The 18,109-nt window shown below is 46.4% G+C and overlaps 1 protein-coding gene across 1 annotated transcript in view; it reads right to left on the bottom strand.

The window, feature by feature from the left end:
* CACNB4 (calcium channel, voltage-dependent, beta 4 subunit) overlaps positions 1-17,792 on the bottom strand; it is a 26,877-nt gene extending 9,085 nt beyond the window's left edge. The window contains 11 exon segments of the mRNA XM_010002255.1: positions 2,143-2,238; positions 3,249-3,400; positions 4,918-5,027; positions 7,991-8,049; positions 10,210-10,290; positions 10,410-10,429; positions 10,810-10,886; positions 12,736-12,866; positions 15,730-15,852; positions 16,198-16,337; positions 17,684-17,792. Of these exon segments, the coding sequence (XP_010000557.1) occupies positions 2,143-2,238; positions 3,249-3,400; positions 4,918-5,027; positions 7,991-8,049; positions 10,210-10,290; positions 10,410-10,429; positions 10,810-10,886; positions 12,736-12,866; positions 15,730-15,852; positions 16,198-16,337; positions 17,684-17,792 (1,098 nt within the window).
* Between the last annotated feature and the right edge of the window lie 317 nt (positions 17,793-18,109).

The following is an 18,109-nucleotide window of genomic DNA, read 5'->3' as shown; positions in this document are numbered from 1 at the left end:
CACTTCAGTAGGAAAATGACACGTGAGAAACGTTAACGCAGCTGAGCTGGCCAGAAGAACTCGAGATGCCTTGGACACCTCTCAGGGCTGCTCCAAGTGGAACATGAGGATGAGGCAGCAAGCAAAGCCATCTCCTGTTACACCTCCAGTAACCAGAGGCTCAAAGGTCTCTGTGGCAACACAAGCAGCTGGATGTAGGTGCAGTCCTCATCTGCCACTGTCACCAGCCAGTGGTGCTGAGGGGCAGGGGGGCAGCAGGAAGGGGGCTGTGAAAGCCCCACTGGCCAGGGTGCTGCCTGGGGCACTGGGAAATGTGTATTTAACTGGAGAAATTGAGATATACCCCCCCTCCTACACACTGCCAACAGCACTCGTCCAGATTCTTTAAATTCTTGCTCCACATCAGGCGCAGGGAGAATTTGGATCAGATCTCTCCTTCTGGACACATTCTTGAACCCTTCTGCTTTTAGATAAGAAGGACAGATATTGCAGTCAAGCCTACTACGTTTTTTGTTTGCTTTCTAACATTGCAGTGTGAATCTAGCCTGAACATACACCAAAGCACTGCAAAAATACTGCCAAAATTAAAGATTTTGACAGAACTACATTACACAGAATCACAGAATTACTGAGGCTGGAAAAAACCTTTAAGATCATCAAGCCCAGCCCATGACCTGACACCAGCACATCTCCAGACCGTGGCACTAAGAGCCACCTCCAGCCTTTCCTTGAGCACCTCCAGGGATGGTGACTCCACCACTTCCCTCATTTTGTATCTGGCTGGAACTGCTGAGCAAACACAACCTGAACTCACTGGCAGTGTCAGTCAGGGTGAAATGGCCCTTTTCAGAAAGCTGCTCCATGTATGTGGAATTACTCCACTCCCTGGATAAGCCAAGGCAGAATTGTTGGGCAGACCTGAGGCCACAGAGGAGCCTGACTCTTCCAGGTGGGGACAAGAGAGAAGGAGGCTGTGAAGTTTGGTATCTTAAGAAGCATACACAACCAAGTTAAGTTTCATGAAAATAAATTCTTGTGGATCATTACTGCAAAACAAAAGCTGCTTGAACTTATTACTTGCAGCCACCTGGAACTGAGGCAATCTCTTTAAGGTCTACATAACACAAGGCAAAGTCTTCTGGAAGCATGACCTGGCCATGAGGGATGGGCATTAGTTTTGCTGATCTCGACTCTCAGATTTGCTCCTAGATTACCCCAAGACATTTCTTTTGTCAGCACTTTGCCTGTTTTAAGTTAGAGAGTATGATCATGAAGATTTTCCCAGTGTCTGTTCTGAATTTCTCTGCATTAGTCTGACAGCTCTCTGGCATGGGGAAGATGGGCACTCAGGAAGCCACAGGCTGGACTGTTTGCCTTCTCAGATCAGATTTCAAGAAAGCTACTGCTGACTGCAAAAAAAAGAGATGACAGTCTGCATTAAAGGACCAATGGCACAAACAGCAGGCTCTGCACTGCCAGACCAACGTGGCACCCAGCTGCTACACTCTAAAGAGCCAGTCCTCACCCAAGTTCACTGCCACTGAGTGGCTTTCCCTGTCACAGAAACCAGGTGTGGTTCATCAAAAATGAAAGCCAGCTGGAATTGCCCTCAGCACCCGCCCAGCACAGCACCTGCCTGCCTCCCCAGCCTCCCAGGACCTCTGCTCCTCAGGGTGAGTCACCAGTGATAAGGTGCTGGGTGAGCAGTGCCCAGTGCTCCCAGGAGAGAACTGGAAGGGCAGCAGGGGCTGCTGGCTCAGGATCACATGCCTGCTGACACACAACTCACACAGCTGGAGGAAAGTCCTCTGCAGCCACCTCTCCACCCAGGAGTCTGGGACCTTCAGGACCTCAAGACAGCACTGCTACACAAGTGATGTCATTTGCTGAAGTGCCAGTTTTGCCACACACCTCACTCCTGACCTGTCATCCTGCCAAAGATCATCGTAAGCCCAGCAGGGCAGATCATCAGGATGGAAGTACCAAACAACTTCTTCCTGAGCAATAAAAGGCCCCTGCAGGGCTGTCTGAACGGCCACCAAGTGAGAACGTGGGGACCCAACTGTCATCAAGGGCCAGCACAGCAGAAATCTTTTCAAGCTCCACGTCTCACAAGTCCCTGAGCCTTCCTTCTGTACTTACTGGTGGGCACTGTGCAAGTTTATCAGCTGCCACCAACTGAACATTCAAGTGTTTGCTTTGTGACTTTCCTCTGGATTTAATCAGTCGCTGCAAAACCTGGTGGAGGAGAAGAGAAAACTGTGAGTTTAAGAATCACTTGTCTCCACAGAGCTCAGACTGACATCCCTCTGGAGGACCACCAAGTGCAGAAGCTCTCTCTTATGTTTAGCAGAATGGATAAAACACTGCCCTTGAATATAAGCACAAACCTTTCTGACTCCCTCCCTGAAAGCATCACATTTCATCCCTCTGGATCACATTGGACCCCTTGCAAATCTTTCCAGTGCAATGCAAATGGTGATTTTGCTCTATTCTGCTTTAAACAAGAGGTGAATCTTGACAAATGCAACCTTCTACAGGGCCAGGAAAACTGTCCATCCACAGAATCATACTGGATTGGCTACAGGACAATGGGAGCAGCACCCTGTGTTGTGTGGCACTAATGTTGTAACTTGGCTTGTTCTGAGGTGCATTTTGGGCACAGAAGGTATTTCATACACACAGTTCATACTACTTTTGGGGTTTTTTTTCCCTTCCACTGTGTTCATTACTAGAATTTAAGGGGTGGAAAAGTCAGCAATCCCAACTTACTTCTCTGTAAAGTTTCCGAGAAAATGACAGGATCACGGAACAACAGGACACAATTTTTAGAGACCTCTAGAGGGGTGTGTGCCAGCCTCTCACCCAAAGCAAGGCCAGCTGGATCAGATTGCCTTCCCTCCACTTCCAGAGGTTCCTGACAACTGGACTGGGTCCCTCTGACCAGCACCCTGGTGAGAGACACCCCAGAAGTACAGCTGTGTTGGGGTAGGAGGGGCTACGAAGATCAATTTGCTCCTCAGGAATTTTGTCTGCTGGGTGCCCTGTCTAAGACTCAGCCTAAGCCCAAGGTTGAGGTCTAGGGCAGAAAAAATAAACTGCTTCAAATATCACCTGGTCAAGCCTCTACAAACTTCACTTTCATTCTCTTCACCTCACTCAGCTTCTGCAGGTACCCCCCTGCCCACTCCCACGCTGCCCCCCAGGGCCCTCTCAAAGGCTCCTGTTTTAAGGGTGAAATGCATTACCTTTGGAGAAGACACTTTAACATGGACAATAATGGGTGCTAAAGATGTCTTGATGAGTTGTGCAGGGTGATTGATAGTGTCTGCATCCAGGACAACCAGCTGTAAGGACCTCGCCAGCTCAAAGATTCTTTCAATTTCACTCTGTACTTCAGCTAGGAAAACAACACAGGTAAAGCCACTCAAACCCAGCATCACTTCAGACAAAACCAGCACCCCCCATTTCTTTTCATGGATACGTTTAGCATGTGAATTCCACGGGTGAGTTAATGTAATTTCCATTAAATAACCTATTACTCAAGGCAATTTTAAAAATACATATTACCTTGGAGACAATTCTGTTGCCTGCAAATACATATGTACTGTGTTAGTTTATAACATCAATACATTTTAAAACTGGGTGCCATTAAACACATTTTTCTATTAACATAAACCAGACATCAGCATGCTTAGCAAGATTTTTTTGTATTTAGATAGCAAGTGATGTACTGATACTTATTAAAATTATTTCTGTTTTCAGATTGTATTTCTGATTTAACTCAAACAAGAATCTGTATGAAGAGCAGAACTGTGACCTCCTAATTCTATAATCACAGAAATGGATGTAAAATAATGGGCAGGTTATTATTTTAAAAGACACTACTGGTAATGTTCAAACATTTTGGTCTGAAGAAAAGGGAGAGATTCATTTCCATGTAAATTATATTTCTGATCTTCATGGTTCTGACCCTTTTTAATCATTCCCATGCACGTGGTGAATTTTAAATAGATAAGCTCAGCAGAAACTGAAGCCTGTTAGTTATACCACCCAAGCACCAAAGAGCTCTATGTCAGCAACTCATGCATTTCATGTGCCCAGGAGCTGTTCCACTGAGCAATGTGTGCTCAGAGGCACGAGCAGGTGCAGCACCCAGCCCTGCAGCAGCAGGTTCTGAGGGGCCTTCTCCTGCACCAGAAAGCCAGCTAGAAGGGGAGCACCCTGCAGCCTCGACCTCTAGTTCCAACAGCTGCTCAGGATGTCAGAGAATTGGTTTTTAGAGCATTTTCTCTCTGAGAAAATGGAAAATCAACTCCTTCAGCCTCCTGGGAGGGTGTCCCAGAGACCAGGTTATTGGCTTGCCTGTAGTGGAAGAAATAAAAATTGACCAGGCCAGTGTAACTCAGCAGAGATGACACTGTGAGGAGAGAGTGGGAAGACCCAGACTCTCAGGGCTAGACAGCAAATGAAGCTGTAGCTGTTCAACATTCAATACAAAACCAGCCCCAGGCTGAGGAACACGTCCCCTTCTTGGCTGGACACAGGGAAGGCTCTTTGGTGCCTTGTGATGTGGAATTATGAGCACAAAGGCTGAGAAGATGGAGCTTGGGAGGGATCAGCATTGAACCCCTATCCTGACTGCAGGTCCCTACCCCTTCTTTTTCAAATATCAGCCACCACACTGCCTGCTGCAGCCCAGCAACTGCTTCAGGCAGGGGCAGCACAGCCCATTGTGCCTCTCCCCAGCGGGCAAAATCTGCCTCCCGTTTGAGCACGTGGAATTCAGAATCACACATGAAAATGCTGCAGACACATATAAACCTGCAGAACTGATGATGTCCTGCAGGCTGAAACCCTGTCACTCTCCCCCAGCAGGCAGCCCTGCTCAGAGTGACACCCGTGTCCGTGTCTTACCTAAACTGGATCTTGTATTTGACCGCTCAATTATTGCCCTCTTGCTGGGATTATTGAGAACAGACCTCTTAGCAAGAGAAATGTCAGCTGTCACTCTAGTTATTGATATCCTACGAGTGAGAACACAGGACAGAACAAAACCACAGCAGTCAGACTTGCAGAGTGCACCGTGCATGATTTACAGCCACGTTCTGCTCCAAAGTGCAAACACCATAAAACACCGCTCAGAGGTTTTACAGCCCAGTTATATCATCGTTCAGGAACAACTAAAGAGAAATGCTGCATAAAATGTAAAGCATTTCCTATCCCCTGCACTCTTGTAGACTCACAGACAGTTGCTGCTAATTCTACTTCAGGCATTAGTCAGCTTTTCTCCTCCCCACCTCACTCATCTCCTACCCAAGTTACACAGCACCAGGAGCACTGCACGTGATGCACATCCCAGGGCACACGGAACAGGAGTCAGAGCAGGAGCTGCACTTCCCTCCCAGGTGGCTAAACCAGTGATTAAACCTGGCATTGCTGGCAGGTGAGGAAGGGCCACGTTTTGGACACCTGAGCAGCTCGAGTCACTCAATCCCTGAGTGCCTGTGAGTCACCAAACAGAGCTGCTGGCTTCGGGAGACTGGTCCTCCCACACACACTCTCCTCTCCCAGACAGGGAGCTGAGCCCGTGGGCTAAAGGACCTGGCTGAGGGTTGAACAGGGGAGGAGAGTTGAGCCACAGCCACCTGTGCTGCTGGAGCCTCCTCCATCACCTGAGGAAGGCTGGGTTTCCACTTCACCTGTCAGTGAGCTGACAAGAGACAAAAGGTCATAAAGCACAGACCACACCATCATTTCACACACACAAGTGAGCAGGAGGACTAAGGAACAGCTGAGGTGCCTGAAAAGGAATTTAATTCATTTTTCTAAAGTTACTCAAAGCTAAAGTCAATTGTGTTGGCTTCTTCGTGGTATTTAACTTTCTCCATGCAGAGATTTCATACTTCCACCAGATCTGGTTGTCAATATTGCTACTGGCAGTAAGATTTCCAAACAATCCCTCACTCCAGCCAGAATCTCTCCCCTTTGCCCCTCTGTGCACACCAAGAGCATGGTTGGGGGGCAGGACAGGAGCAGTCCTGCCCCTCACCAGCCCAAGCAGCCTAGATGGGTGTGCCTAAGGGTGCTTGACATTTTCTTCCCTGTATTTAGGCACTGCTGATCGTCGTGGATCAGGCCTCTGCTGACTCCATTCTCACACAGGGTATAAAAATGCACCTCATAAAGGACATATTCACAGCAATCACATCGTGGCAGCTGGAGATGACTTACCACTTCCAGTTGCCATGGCTTCCTACCACAAACAATCCCTCTCAGTTATCACCAGCACAGGCAAAGCTGACAGACACGTGCCAGCAGCTGGAAGGGAACATACACTGCAGTTCTGTCCCTACACCTAATGGAAATGGGCAAGGACTGGTCAGACTGGTCAGCAGTGGGGAGAGGAGGCCCTGACAGGACACAGCAAAGCCCAGAAAAATGACAAAGGTAACTGCAGGTGCCACATCCAGTGCTGCCTCTGCCAGGTTTTCAAGCAGTCGCTGCCTTTGCAGGACCTGCTACAATCCCTGGAGCTGGGCAGTTAAAAGCAGGGGAGGAGAGGAGATATGTTGCACAGAAGTTACCAGCTTATTTGTCTAAGCTGTTCAGGGATTGGTTCAGCACCTCCACCTCCTCACTGCACCCCAAAGTCCCACTCCACCTCTGCTAAATGACAGACACTATGATTCTCACCAATTTTTTTTTGTATTTTCAAACCTGACTGCCATACCCTGGATAGCACAGTGCAAGCTCCTCTTCACTCTTGGAATATACTGAAGATACTAGGAGGAAGGAAGGCCAGAATCCCAGAGATGCAGCAGACACCTCCAACTACTGATGAGCTCCAGTGGGAAGGAAGAGATGCCATGGACCAAGCCCACGTTCCTAGCAAGGAAATCCACACTATCCCTCTCACAGCTCATCAGGAAATATTCCCCATGTCTCAGCTGAACAAGAGGAACCCTCCTTAGAACTTTCAAAGTTGTGACAGACTTTGTTTCTCTGTGTTTTTTTCTGTATATTTCATATTCTCAGCATTTCCTGCTTCAAATTGCCTTTTCAAAGTATTTCTGGCTACTGAGAATATTCAAGGGTTGATTTTTCTTAGGTGCTGGTCTGCAATCAGTGTTCCCACACCTTGCTGAAACCTGCTGTTTTCTGATACTTATTTCAGGGCTGGGGTGTGATAGTTCTATTTAGAGAACATCCTGCTGCAGCTTCCCAAAAGGTGCTGGAAGGAACCAAGCCCAAGTAGAGCAACTTCAGAACACAATCAAGAGGCACTCACTCATCCTTGGTGCCTGCACACCTCAGGGCTGGCTGGGCTGGCCCAGCAGTACACACTGCTTGTAGATGATGGCTGAGAAATGTTCATAGCCCAAAGGACTATTAATAAAACTGCACTTCTACGTGCAACCAGCCATGCTTTCTCAGCTGTTCCACCCACAGAGACTGGACAGCTCTTTGAAATGAAGCAGCAACCCATTCAGTTCCATCCAGAGCAGTGGGGCCTGGGAGCTGCAGAGGAAAGAGGGCCAGTGGTGAGCCAGGAGCCCAGCTCTGCCAAAGGGGCTGCCCACTGGGAGCCACCATCCCCTCCAACTCCTGCCTGGACACAGGACACAGCCTGCTTCCCAACAACATGAAAAACCTGACCTGGTAATGCCACCTGTAAAGGCAGTTTGGTACTTTCCATGTGCCCCACTCATTTAATTTCTCCTGTAACCTCAGGCTGGTAAGACACTGAGTTATTCTATCAAATTCAAGAAGTCCTACCAGAGACACAGCAGCTCTGAAGATCCATGCACCTCTAGCAACACATTAGTTGTGCTGCACCCCACAGCTGGCTGTGTTTCAGTGTTGATACAGAGCTGGTACATCAGTTTTGAACATGCATCCCTCTTCTTGCATTAAAAAACCAAGAACCACTCAAATGTTAGTAACACACGAGGGGAAAACAAAGCATGAAAAGGACAGTATTTCTCACCTCCCATCAAACCTGTGCTTCAGGAAGTCAAAGAGAGCTTTCTGCATCATGTCTGTCACCTTTGCAGAGGTGAGGAAGATTGAACAGGGAGGGTTGACAGGGAGAAAAAGAAGTCAAAAGTAAGAGAAGAGGTAAGTAGAAGGCAAGGACACTGCCAACAATCAATACCTTCACAGGTAGCAACATTCAATTCCCCTGCTCTTGGCAGCACGCTCTGTAATAAATACTTGCAAGTTTTCTGACTCATTCCCCAAAATGCAGAAGGGAGGATGTGAGAGCTGTCACTCTTTCTGCTCTTGCCTGGCACTGAGGCATCAGAGCAGCCCTCACCACCCTCCATCACAGTCCTGTGCCCTGCAGGCTTCACAACATGCCAGGAGCACATGGCACTGCTCAGGCTGAGCAGATCATTTGGGTTGGTTTTTCTTTTCCTACAGTAACATTATTAGAATTGGCTTCAAACTTCAGCTACAAGGCTCCCCGTGTCGGATGGCTGCTCAAACAGAAGAGAACAACTGTTCTCAGAGAGGCCTACAAGGAAAAAAAAAAAAGCTGTTCCCATCCCTGTACAAGGGAAAGCATCTGAGAGAAGCTCATCCCTGACAGCTGTCACCTACTCTACTGAGTGACCTCCTACTCCTTTCTGGGACAACTCAGGCTGACACCTATTATCTCCCAGTCTAGACAGGAACCTAATCAAAGCCTCCAGACCCTTGGCAGTTTATTTCTTCCAGGCTGTGTTTCAAAATGGTTCTTACAGAATTTAGTCAGGGGGGGAAAAAAAAATAGAGTCACAAGAATATTCCCGAATAGGTTGCAAAGTCAGACCAACGTGTTTCTGTTGTGTAGGCCACTATTTGTAACTGAGCCTTGTAGCAGCACCACCATTCATACACCTTGGTATGTTCAAGATGTGGTGTTCAGTGTTATTTCCTTGGACAGAGGTGGGGCAGCCCATTTGTAGAGGTGCATGTTAACAAAAAGCCTCTACCCTTCCCAGCTTGAGAGTCCCGAGGCCAATCAACTTGTGCTGCAGCACCATGGAAATCAGTGGATTAAATTTACTCCTGTCAAGAAACATCACCATAACATTAAAAGGCAGAGAGTAGAACATGAACTACGTAATTCCTGCTTTGTTAAACTACACTTTCAATCATTCTTAGCAAAAAAAACACCCCAAAAAGCAATGCAAGAACACTGCATTATGCTAGTAGTGGTACCATGTTGTAATCTTCCAAAAAAGAACCATTCCAATACGTTTAATAATATCCCATCAAGTACTAACAATATTAATAAAGCTAAATGAAGTGTATCTTTGATGTTCATGTTCATTTAGCTCCTCGTTCAGCAAAACATTTAACAGATGGTTAAGCTCACCCAAATGCCCTGCTCAAAGCCTGGGCTCATTTAGCCTGTAGGAGATGCTCACTTGAACCTGCAGCAGCCTTGAAAAATGGGTGTCCTGTTTACCTGTGCATGTCACCAAACCTGCTTCCATGGTGAACAGAGGCAAACAATTTGGAAGGGTTGAAGTTTTCTTGCCATATATATGTCACTATAGTCATAGGGGTTTTTTTGGGACAAAAAAAGGCAAGAAAATATGTTGAAATCATAATAATCACTTCCCATATTCAGCTTCAGGTGCTGGAGAACATCACTGAATATGCTGCAATAATCCAGCTACTTTGTTTCAAGGGAAGTTTTTACAAGTGAAAAAAAGGAGAACAATGAAGAAGCTTCTCCAAAATTCTTGCTAATTAAAAGTTCAAAGCATGTGCTAGTTTGATTCAAATTCTGCATGTATACAGAGTTCTAGCTAGTTCACTTGACTGCTCCAACTTTTTCTTGCCATGGACACAAATTCTCTTCTCCTTACTTGATTTCACCACGAAACACTGCACAGAAACCAAGGGATGTGGAGGGTGTTTAAAGCAGTGAAGCTGCAAAGAGAACACCAGGGTAATTAATGTGACCCACCCTCCAGCTGAGATACCACAATGAGCAGACACTGCTGCAAGGTAGAAAAAAACCTCAGCTGGTACCTCATCCAAAGGGTGCAAAGTGCCAACTGTGCCCTTAGTTCTTACGTGATGTTTCTGATCATTATTTAAGCTAAGATCATTTTAAGTTATCATTAAACAGTTGTACTGAACCACACACACTGAATGTACTGAGGAGAAGGTAAGAGAACCCTAACTGCAAATCCCTGGAATACAAACCTCGTAGCCTTTCAGTGATGGACCCACCAAGACAACAGGTCTCATGGATGGAACCACATCATAGGGAGGAACATGTTCTGTCTAGAAGAAGAAAACAACCCTTCAGATCACTAACCAAAGATCCAGATGAAAATCCAGGGAATTATGTATTGGAATTAAATAAAATCATTTAATAAAAAGAAAATGAAAGTCCTACTTACCACTTTTTGTTTCTGTTTTGCTAAAAGACCAAATAAGAACTTGGTTAAAACACACACACTGTGTACAACAGCCAAAACAACTTGCAAGCAAGAACTGTCCATCTCTCTCAGTGCACCTCCCTTCTGGGCAGCCCTGTTGAAACTGGATGTTCACTCCATTTTGGGGGCAGCTGCCACTTTCCCCAAGATGATTTTCCCAGTCCCTTAGCAACTACTGCAGGTCTAGAAATAGATGCCTTTCTCCACCTCTGCATGCAAGCACTTTTCTGTAGAACATCCTAATAAGTCAGCAAAAGGGGGGTGAGGGGGTGGGTGGGAAACACGCGTTTTTGCATATGCAGCTTTTAAAATAGAAGTATTAGAAATAGCAAGAGTTGCTTTAAATAAAATCCTGCCTTACCCGTGGAAGTGGGAGTGGCTCGAAATGTGCCCGAAACCATCTCTCCAAGGCTTGAAGAAGAATTTCCACTTGATTTCCTACAGTAACAGAAAGTGCCCCGTGAACACCAAGAGCCCAGAGATGCAAATGTGAGGTTTTTTGGCAAAAGCAATGAGATATCACAGGGTAAAATGGAGTCTTCACCCACACTTCCTGCTGTGAGAAAGCTGAAGGGTACCAGGCAGGGGTACAGGGGGAATCAAAGGAATCCAGCAGAGCTCCACGTCTGGAAGAGCTGCACACAGGCTGTGAGGGGACAGCAGGCTCCACTGCAGAGTGAGCCAAGCTCTTCTGTGCCCACAGGCAGGGAAATGCAGCAGCTCCAGCCACAAAGCCCTGCTCAACCCAGTGCACAGCCCAGCTCTGCATGTGAACCCCCTCCCTGGGCTCCTCTGTCTTGCTGGGTGTCTCTGCCAGCACCCATGACTACCCAGACACATCTCTTGGGACTGTGCACCCCTGGACTTGGCAAATCCTCCACCAACATACACTAGACTCCAGAAACCCCTTTTAGTAGGTGACTTTTCCCTGCATTGCTCAGAAAAAAGCAGAATTCTTCTTCATCATATACAGCCTTCATCTCACAGCTCCTAGAGAAATCTCACAGTACAGACACTGCATGACTGGATCAAACAAAGCTGCTCAGAAATAAACTATTTTATCATTATTCAGTGCTTTCAATTTCAGCATACAAACCCAGGAGTGTTAGTGCAAGCTACCTGAAATCTTAGCAGATAAACTTCACCACACTTCCCCTGTTTCTTTCATGCTTGATTTTATTTTAAATACTCTCCATGGGTGAGATGAGACCAAATCTTTGCCAGAACTGGTGATGTGGTGATCAGAGAATGTTTCTAATATGCTGCCTCTGACACAGGGTCCCAAACACTCTCTCAGCCTCCATCTCTCTGAATCAGAGAATCTTCTTTCTGTGCACTGAGACACACTTGGCCTCCTCTGTAGCTATTCCACAAATGATGAAAGCAGTTTGGAAAAAGCACAGTTCACTCATTCTAAAAACATTTTCCCTGCTGCTTTATACTTGAAATGGTTCCTGATCTTGATTAAATGTATTAGCCTGCCAATCACCTGACAGTTCTACACAGGCCAAATCATGCTCCTCTTACTACTGCCTATTAGGTCCACATTCAATTGGGTCGTGCCCCTTTACTCTCAAGTACTAAAGATTTTGTTCTCAACATTATCTGTGTGAACATTTGAAACTCATTTTCAATTTGGGGGAATCATACATTAGTAGCAAAGCAATTAACATTTTTTAAAAAAGTCTTCTGTGTATCTAGCCAATGGGAAAGTGACTTCAGTGTCTGAAGTGAGATTGTGGGAAGGCAGTTTTACTTCCTAGACCTCTGACCAAGTTGGTATTTTTCCAAGGATTTGCAATCTCCAACTCTAGCAGTTTGGAGACACAGAATGGAAGATGAAGAAGAAAGGAAGTCGAATGACAAAGCTCATCTCTATATTTGATAAATCTGGTTTTGCCCAAAGTGAAGAAAAAAAGAAAGAAAACCCCCACGACCTGAAGATCACAACAGCTGGGGAAAAAAACAGTCTAGCAGCATTTGAACACCAGCTTGACTTAAACCCATGGGGGACTTAAAACTCTTTAGCCCTTTCAGAACTTTCCATCATGACCACTTACACTGGATTACTGAGCTTTCCTAAAACCAACACACATTTTTGTCCTGTTTCTCATGGCCAAAATCAAACCCCTCTTACCCTTCGCAAACGAGTATTTCCCCGCGGGATCCCAAATCAAACACTCCTCCTAATGTGCTGCAATAAAAACCGTATCAAGTGACCTTTGAAAAATATTGCCTGGTGTCAGAAAAGATTTTCAATCATTTTTAAAGGTTACAGCACTCTCACCCTCCATGGAAACGTCCTCTCTTCTGCTCCTGTTGAATGCGGATGTTCTCCAGCCTGAGCGGGCTTGGGATGAAGCCGATCTCGCAGCCCTCCTTCACCAGCCTTCCTATCCACCAGTCATTGTTGTATTTCTGGAACACAGGAAGGTCACTGGCTTCAGTTCAAAACGTCCACGTCCAAAACTCCCTTCATTTTGTTACTTATCATTCTTAACTCTACCCCGGTCAACGGAACCGGACTCGCACCCGAGACCTGACAACTGGTGTGACTTCAGGTGAAGTTAAAAGGTGCTGGGCAACATTTGGAAGGTTGATGTCTTCTCTGCAGGTGGTGAGTGGAAAGCAGCATTATCTGGGCCAGTTCTGGCTTAACCCTTAACTGCCCCAAAACATCCTGCTGTGACTTCTCCTCTGGTGTCACCAACCAAGGTGCAGGGTGTGTCGGTGATTTCATAATCTGAACCAATTTCTGGTGAACCAAGGCCACCAAACTATCTCACAACATCCAAAAAAGCAGTCAAACGTAAAAATAACACCTTCAGATCACTATCAAAACCACTACTACTGGTACCTTGTAAAATTTAATAGCCTACACCAAAGATCACCATGAAGGTGATCTGAGGGCTGGAGCAGCTCTGGAGCCAGGCTGGGAGAGTTGGGGTGTTCAGCCTGGAGAAGAGAAGGCTCCAGGGAGACCTGAGAGCAGCTTCCAGTGCCTGAAGGGGCTCCAGGAAAGCTGGGGAGGGGCTTGGGACAAGAGCAGGGAGGGATGGGATGAGGGGGAAGGTTTTCAAGCTGAAAGAGGGGAGACTGGGATGAGATATTAGGAAGAAATTCTGTGCTGTGAGGGTGGGGAGAGCCTGGCCCAGGCTGCCCAGGGAAGCTGTGGCTGCCCCATCCCTGGCAGTGTTGAAGGGCAGGTTGGATGGGGCTTGGAGCAGCCTGGGCTGCTGGGAGGTGTCCCTGCCCATGGCAGGGGGGGGGACTGGATGAGCTTTAAGGTCTCTTCCAACCCAAACCCGTCTGGGATTCTATTCTGATTCCTTTTTCCTTCCCACTTTCCAGATACTTGTATAGATGTTGTTAACATGCTACTCCTTTGCAAACACCTTGTGTGGTGGAAAAGCTCTACCAACACCATTCCAGAAACATTATTAGAAACCAACCTACTCAACACAACACAGAAAACTTACCAGCTCCAGCCATGAACCAAACCCCTGTCAGGTTAATGCCACAGCAGAGCTCTATCCCAACCTGTGACACCTCTCCACAAATGGGGTTTTTTCTAGTGCTGCTGCCTTGAGGCAGCTGAACACTTTGGAGGCATGGCCTTCTCAACTGATGACAGCTGAAGAAAAGTTTACCTTTAGGAAGAAACTGTAATGTACACCTGCACATATAAAATGGAATTGTATCATTAACCTTTAGTGTTTCTGCAGTGAGGAACATCTGGCCTAACTTTAATGATGGAAATATGAAAAGCAACATCAGCGTGGGTATCGCAGTGGAAAAGGACTTGTTGCAGCTGGATGCCAGCAGAGCTTCTGAAGAAAAATATCTAAAAACCTTGTAGGCTGCTTAGTGTTCAACAAAAACATTCCATTTCACCACTGATTTTCAAGTCCTGAAGAGCAGCACGAGTGTGCCAACTTTGTTTGCCTGCCTTGAGGAACAAGTTACCCCGGAAATCTCGTGTTAGTAACAACCAGTTCCCTCGTCTCCGTATTCTCAAGCACTTCAGTTCTCAAGCACATCAATGTTCTAGTTGTCAAAGGTATAACAGGCAGCAGCTGGACTCTCTGAAACATGCAGAGCCTCAACGTCTTTGTAAAATACATGACAGTGCTTTTCATTACCCTGCACACAAACACTAAGGTGCACAGCTAAGGGGAATGCAATCCTTACACCCTCATCTTGAAAACCTGCCCTCTTGATATAGCTGCTATTTATGCAAGATGTGCCATTATTTTCTCATTTCAACTTTTTAAGTATCTCTTCTTTGTTGTTATGACCCTCATTCAGGCCTCATTTTAAACATGTTGGTTTTGCTTAAGTCAACAGAACTATTTATAGCATTTAAAACAGACAAATGCTTCAGGCCCCAGCATTCTGCTGCTCTAGAGCAGTGAGATCAATCAATGGATTTAAACCACTGTAAAACCTGAGCCCCATGAGCATGACTCATTCTATTTTGGTCGTAAATGTGTGGCTTGAACACAGGAATCTTCCTTCCATTAGCAGGTCATGGACCTCAAGTGATGCCTCTAGACAGGAGATCAGATCCATGAATCCCTGCACAATCTGATGACCCCGATGGAGCCTGGAAGGCAGGGCTGTTTGCATCAGGCCACCACCTCCCCTTTGCTTTGCTCTGCATTCAGCACGTGGGAGGACTGACAGCTCATTGCCACTGGTTGCCATGCCCATCATCTCTTCTGCATTGTCAGTAATTGCTGCCAGCTCATCATTTAAGTAAGCACATAATGTATAGGCTTGCAGGAGACAGATGAGACACAGAGGACACGTTCTCAGTTTAGCAGCTCATCAGTTGCTGCTGCTGTTTCATCCAGTCAGCAGGGTGACCTTACTTCTCACCTGGTTTAGAACTACTCTAAAATCTGAAACCATGCTTGTCCTAGTCCAAGCCAGATCATTGCAAAACAGATCCTGCAAAGACTTTTTCCAAGCAGCTATGGACTCCAGCAAGGGGAACCATTCCTGAAATCCCGAGTTCCAGCCACAGCTTCAGGCAAGCAGAAGGTCTCAGCATTAACAAAGGAAATTGTGCTGAGCCCTCAGCTGAGCTGACACACACACCCCACAGCCAGATGGCTCACAGCTCAGTGGTGACACCATCCTGGCCATCTAGATCTTGGGAGAAAACTCACAGAATGCCAAGACCTGGACTTGGAACAGCCCCAAGGGTTCAGCTCGCAGTCCTTGGCATGTAAAAGGATTCATTTTCACATTCCTTTTTGGTACTTCATAGTTTTACCTCTTTAATGTGTAGGAAGTCCTTGGCATCAAAAGAGATGGCAGTGCTTGGGACAGGAACATCTTCATCCAGAGCTCCACAGTAACTCACATTAGTCTTAACAGCAAATGCTACTGGTTTGGACTACAAATAGAAACACACATCACAAACAATGGAAACTTTTCTGAATCAAGAACTGTTTTCTCGTATCAAATTACCAAAAACTTAGCAGAGGATATTTGGCAAATGCATCAACTTTCAGAATGAGTAGTTTCACATAAGCCAGCAGAGTTCAGGGCACTAGAGGAAATCCCCCTCTATATATTCACACAATATCTCCCCAAACATCTTGCCTGCAGATAACATCACTCAATTGTCACACTATTTCAAAACACAGCATCATCATTGTGCATCAACAGCGTGAGCTTTAACACCAGGCAAGAGAGAAATGCCACGACTTAATGATGACTGAAGTTGAAAAGAACACACCTTTGCCCTCTCAAGTTGTATAGCTGCTTGTTGTTCTCTTTCTTGGCGGATTGCTTCCCTGTCTTCTTCCAAAGAGACATCAGAGTCTGAGGGTCTGCTTGTGTACGAATCTGCTGAGCCCTGAAATTAAATCCAGGTCACTAAGAAAACAGAGGTAGGAAAGAGAAAGCCCCTCCTCAGTCACCTTCATAACACACATTTCAACTTTTTGCTTCTTCATTTCTGGAATGGGTTTTACATACTGTTGGTAGCACAGCAAATCTGCAGAACTTGGCACAGAAACAACCTGGTGCACTAAACCAAAGACAAAAATTCCCAAGCAAAACCCCTCTCCCCACTTTTCATCACCTTCTTACTGACACAGTGAAAGACAGCTCAGGTTTGAGTACTGTCCAGAAATCCTTACAATATTTAAATCCTGTTTGGCAGCGTTAGAGGCAAGGCTGTCAAGGGTTAGGTCACATCAAATATAATTAAGGTATTATAAAGCTTGGTTGGAATCACCCCTCCCTGTACATAGAGCACCATTGTGTAACAACTCCCCTCCCTGCCAGGGCTGCCACTTTGTTCTGTGCTTCAAGGGAGGGGGGGGAAGTGGCAAAAGTCATGTTATTAAAAGCTACTCAAGAGGGCAACCCAAAAGTTACAGGGAGGTCTGTGTTTTACCCTGCAGGGGAGGGGCAGGACTCACACACTGCCCAGGTTCTGCCCCACAGCTGGGCTGCTACAAAAGTCAGGCTAGAAAGTTGAGCACCAAGTGCTGCACACAGTCTGCACTGCAGTCTAACTTTTGGACTTGCATATTTTGCATGTCTTAGGAAAAATAACTACACAAAGGCACTACCATAAGAAAAGAGTGTGCTGTGCTGTATTAAATAGCCAGTGCTATGATTTCCAAGTCATTCCATCTGTAGCAACACATGGAAGAAAATGTCTGTGTATCTACAGAGCTCCCAAATCTGTAACTTTACACAAGCCATTCCACAGCATTATGTCATTCCATTGCTTTTCCTTAAATTGATTTATACCCTGCAGTACAAGGACACATGTTCTATGTAATCTACCACAGAAGTAAAAAAATCTTCATCTCCACATAAACTAACATGATTTTAAATATTGCTGTGAATACATAACCCTTAGAAGGCTTCTGGCAATGAACCACTGATGAGCAGATGCTCTTTTTGTCACATACTCACAACTTGGCCATAAGCATGCTACTAGGAAGGGCAGATTTCTTCTCTGTCAAGAACAGGATTTGCCTAATACGAGCTCACAACACACAGCTGTGATGTTAACAGAGCAGAAAGCCCCTTCCCTGCTCCCACACCACCAGGAGAGCTGGAAGGGCAGCACCTCTTGGCAGCAGGAGTCTGCAGGGACCCCCGTGTCTGGGGTCCTGAGCTGGAACAAGTCTTATCATCCACAGGCTGAGAACTAGCACTGGCTGCTGGCAGCAGCACAGGATTTTGCCAGCTCCAAGCCAGACATGCTGCTCTTCCTTCTGCTTCCTTCGGGATGTAGCAGAGACCAGGGAACTCAGCAGCCACAGCACTTGGCTGGGCCAGCACCAAACACAGCAGGCTCCCTCTCTCCATCTCGGGGGCAAGATTAAAACTTCAGCTCCCAAATGCATCACCAACGGAGGCACAAGAAAATTTCTTCCTGGATGAAAAGCAAGGGGGTGAAGCACACCAAGTGATCACACCTTGGAGAGAGGGGCAGCAAGAGCCCCCCTGCCTGGCCTTCTGTTCCAGCCTACATCCCTGTGCAGCAAGTGGAGGGAAGGGCTACCAGTGGGAAGCTGAATTCACATGGCCAAATATTCTAGTCCTAAAATTACAGCCTGTCCTCCATACCAGAGCCTGCACTGTTTGAAGCAGCTAGAGGGGGGAAAAAAACCAACCAACAACAA

The sequence above is a fragment of the Chaetura pelagica genome, unplaced genomic scaffold (assembly GCF_000747805.2).
Source record: "Chaetura pelagica isolate M959 unplaced genomic scaffold, ChaPel_1.0 scaffold677, whole genome shotgun sequence".
In the NCBI taxonomy this organism is placed as follows: Eukaryota; Metazoa; Chordata; class Aves; order Apodiformes; family Apodidae; genus Chaetura; species Chaetura pelagica.
The sequence above is the reverse complement of the archived record's forward strand: the minus strand, read 5'-3'. Positions and strand labels throughout refer to the sequence as shown.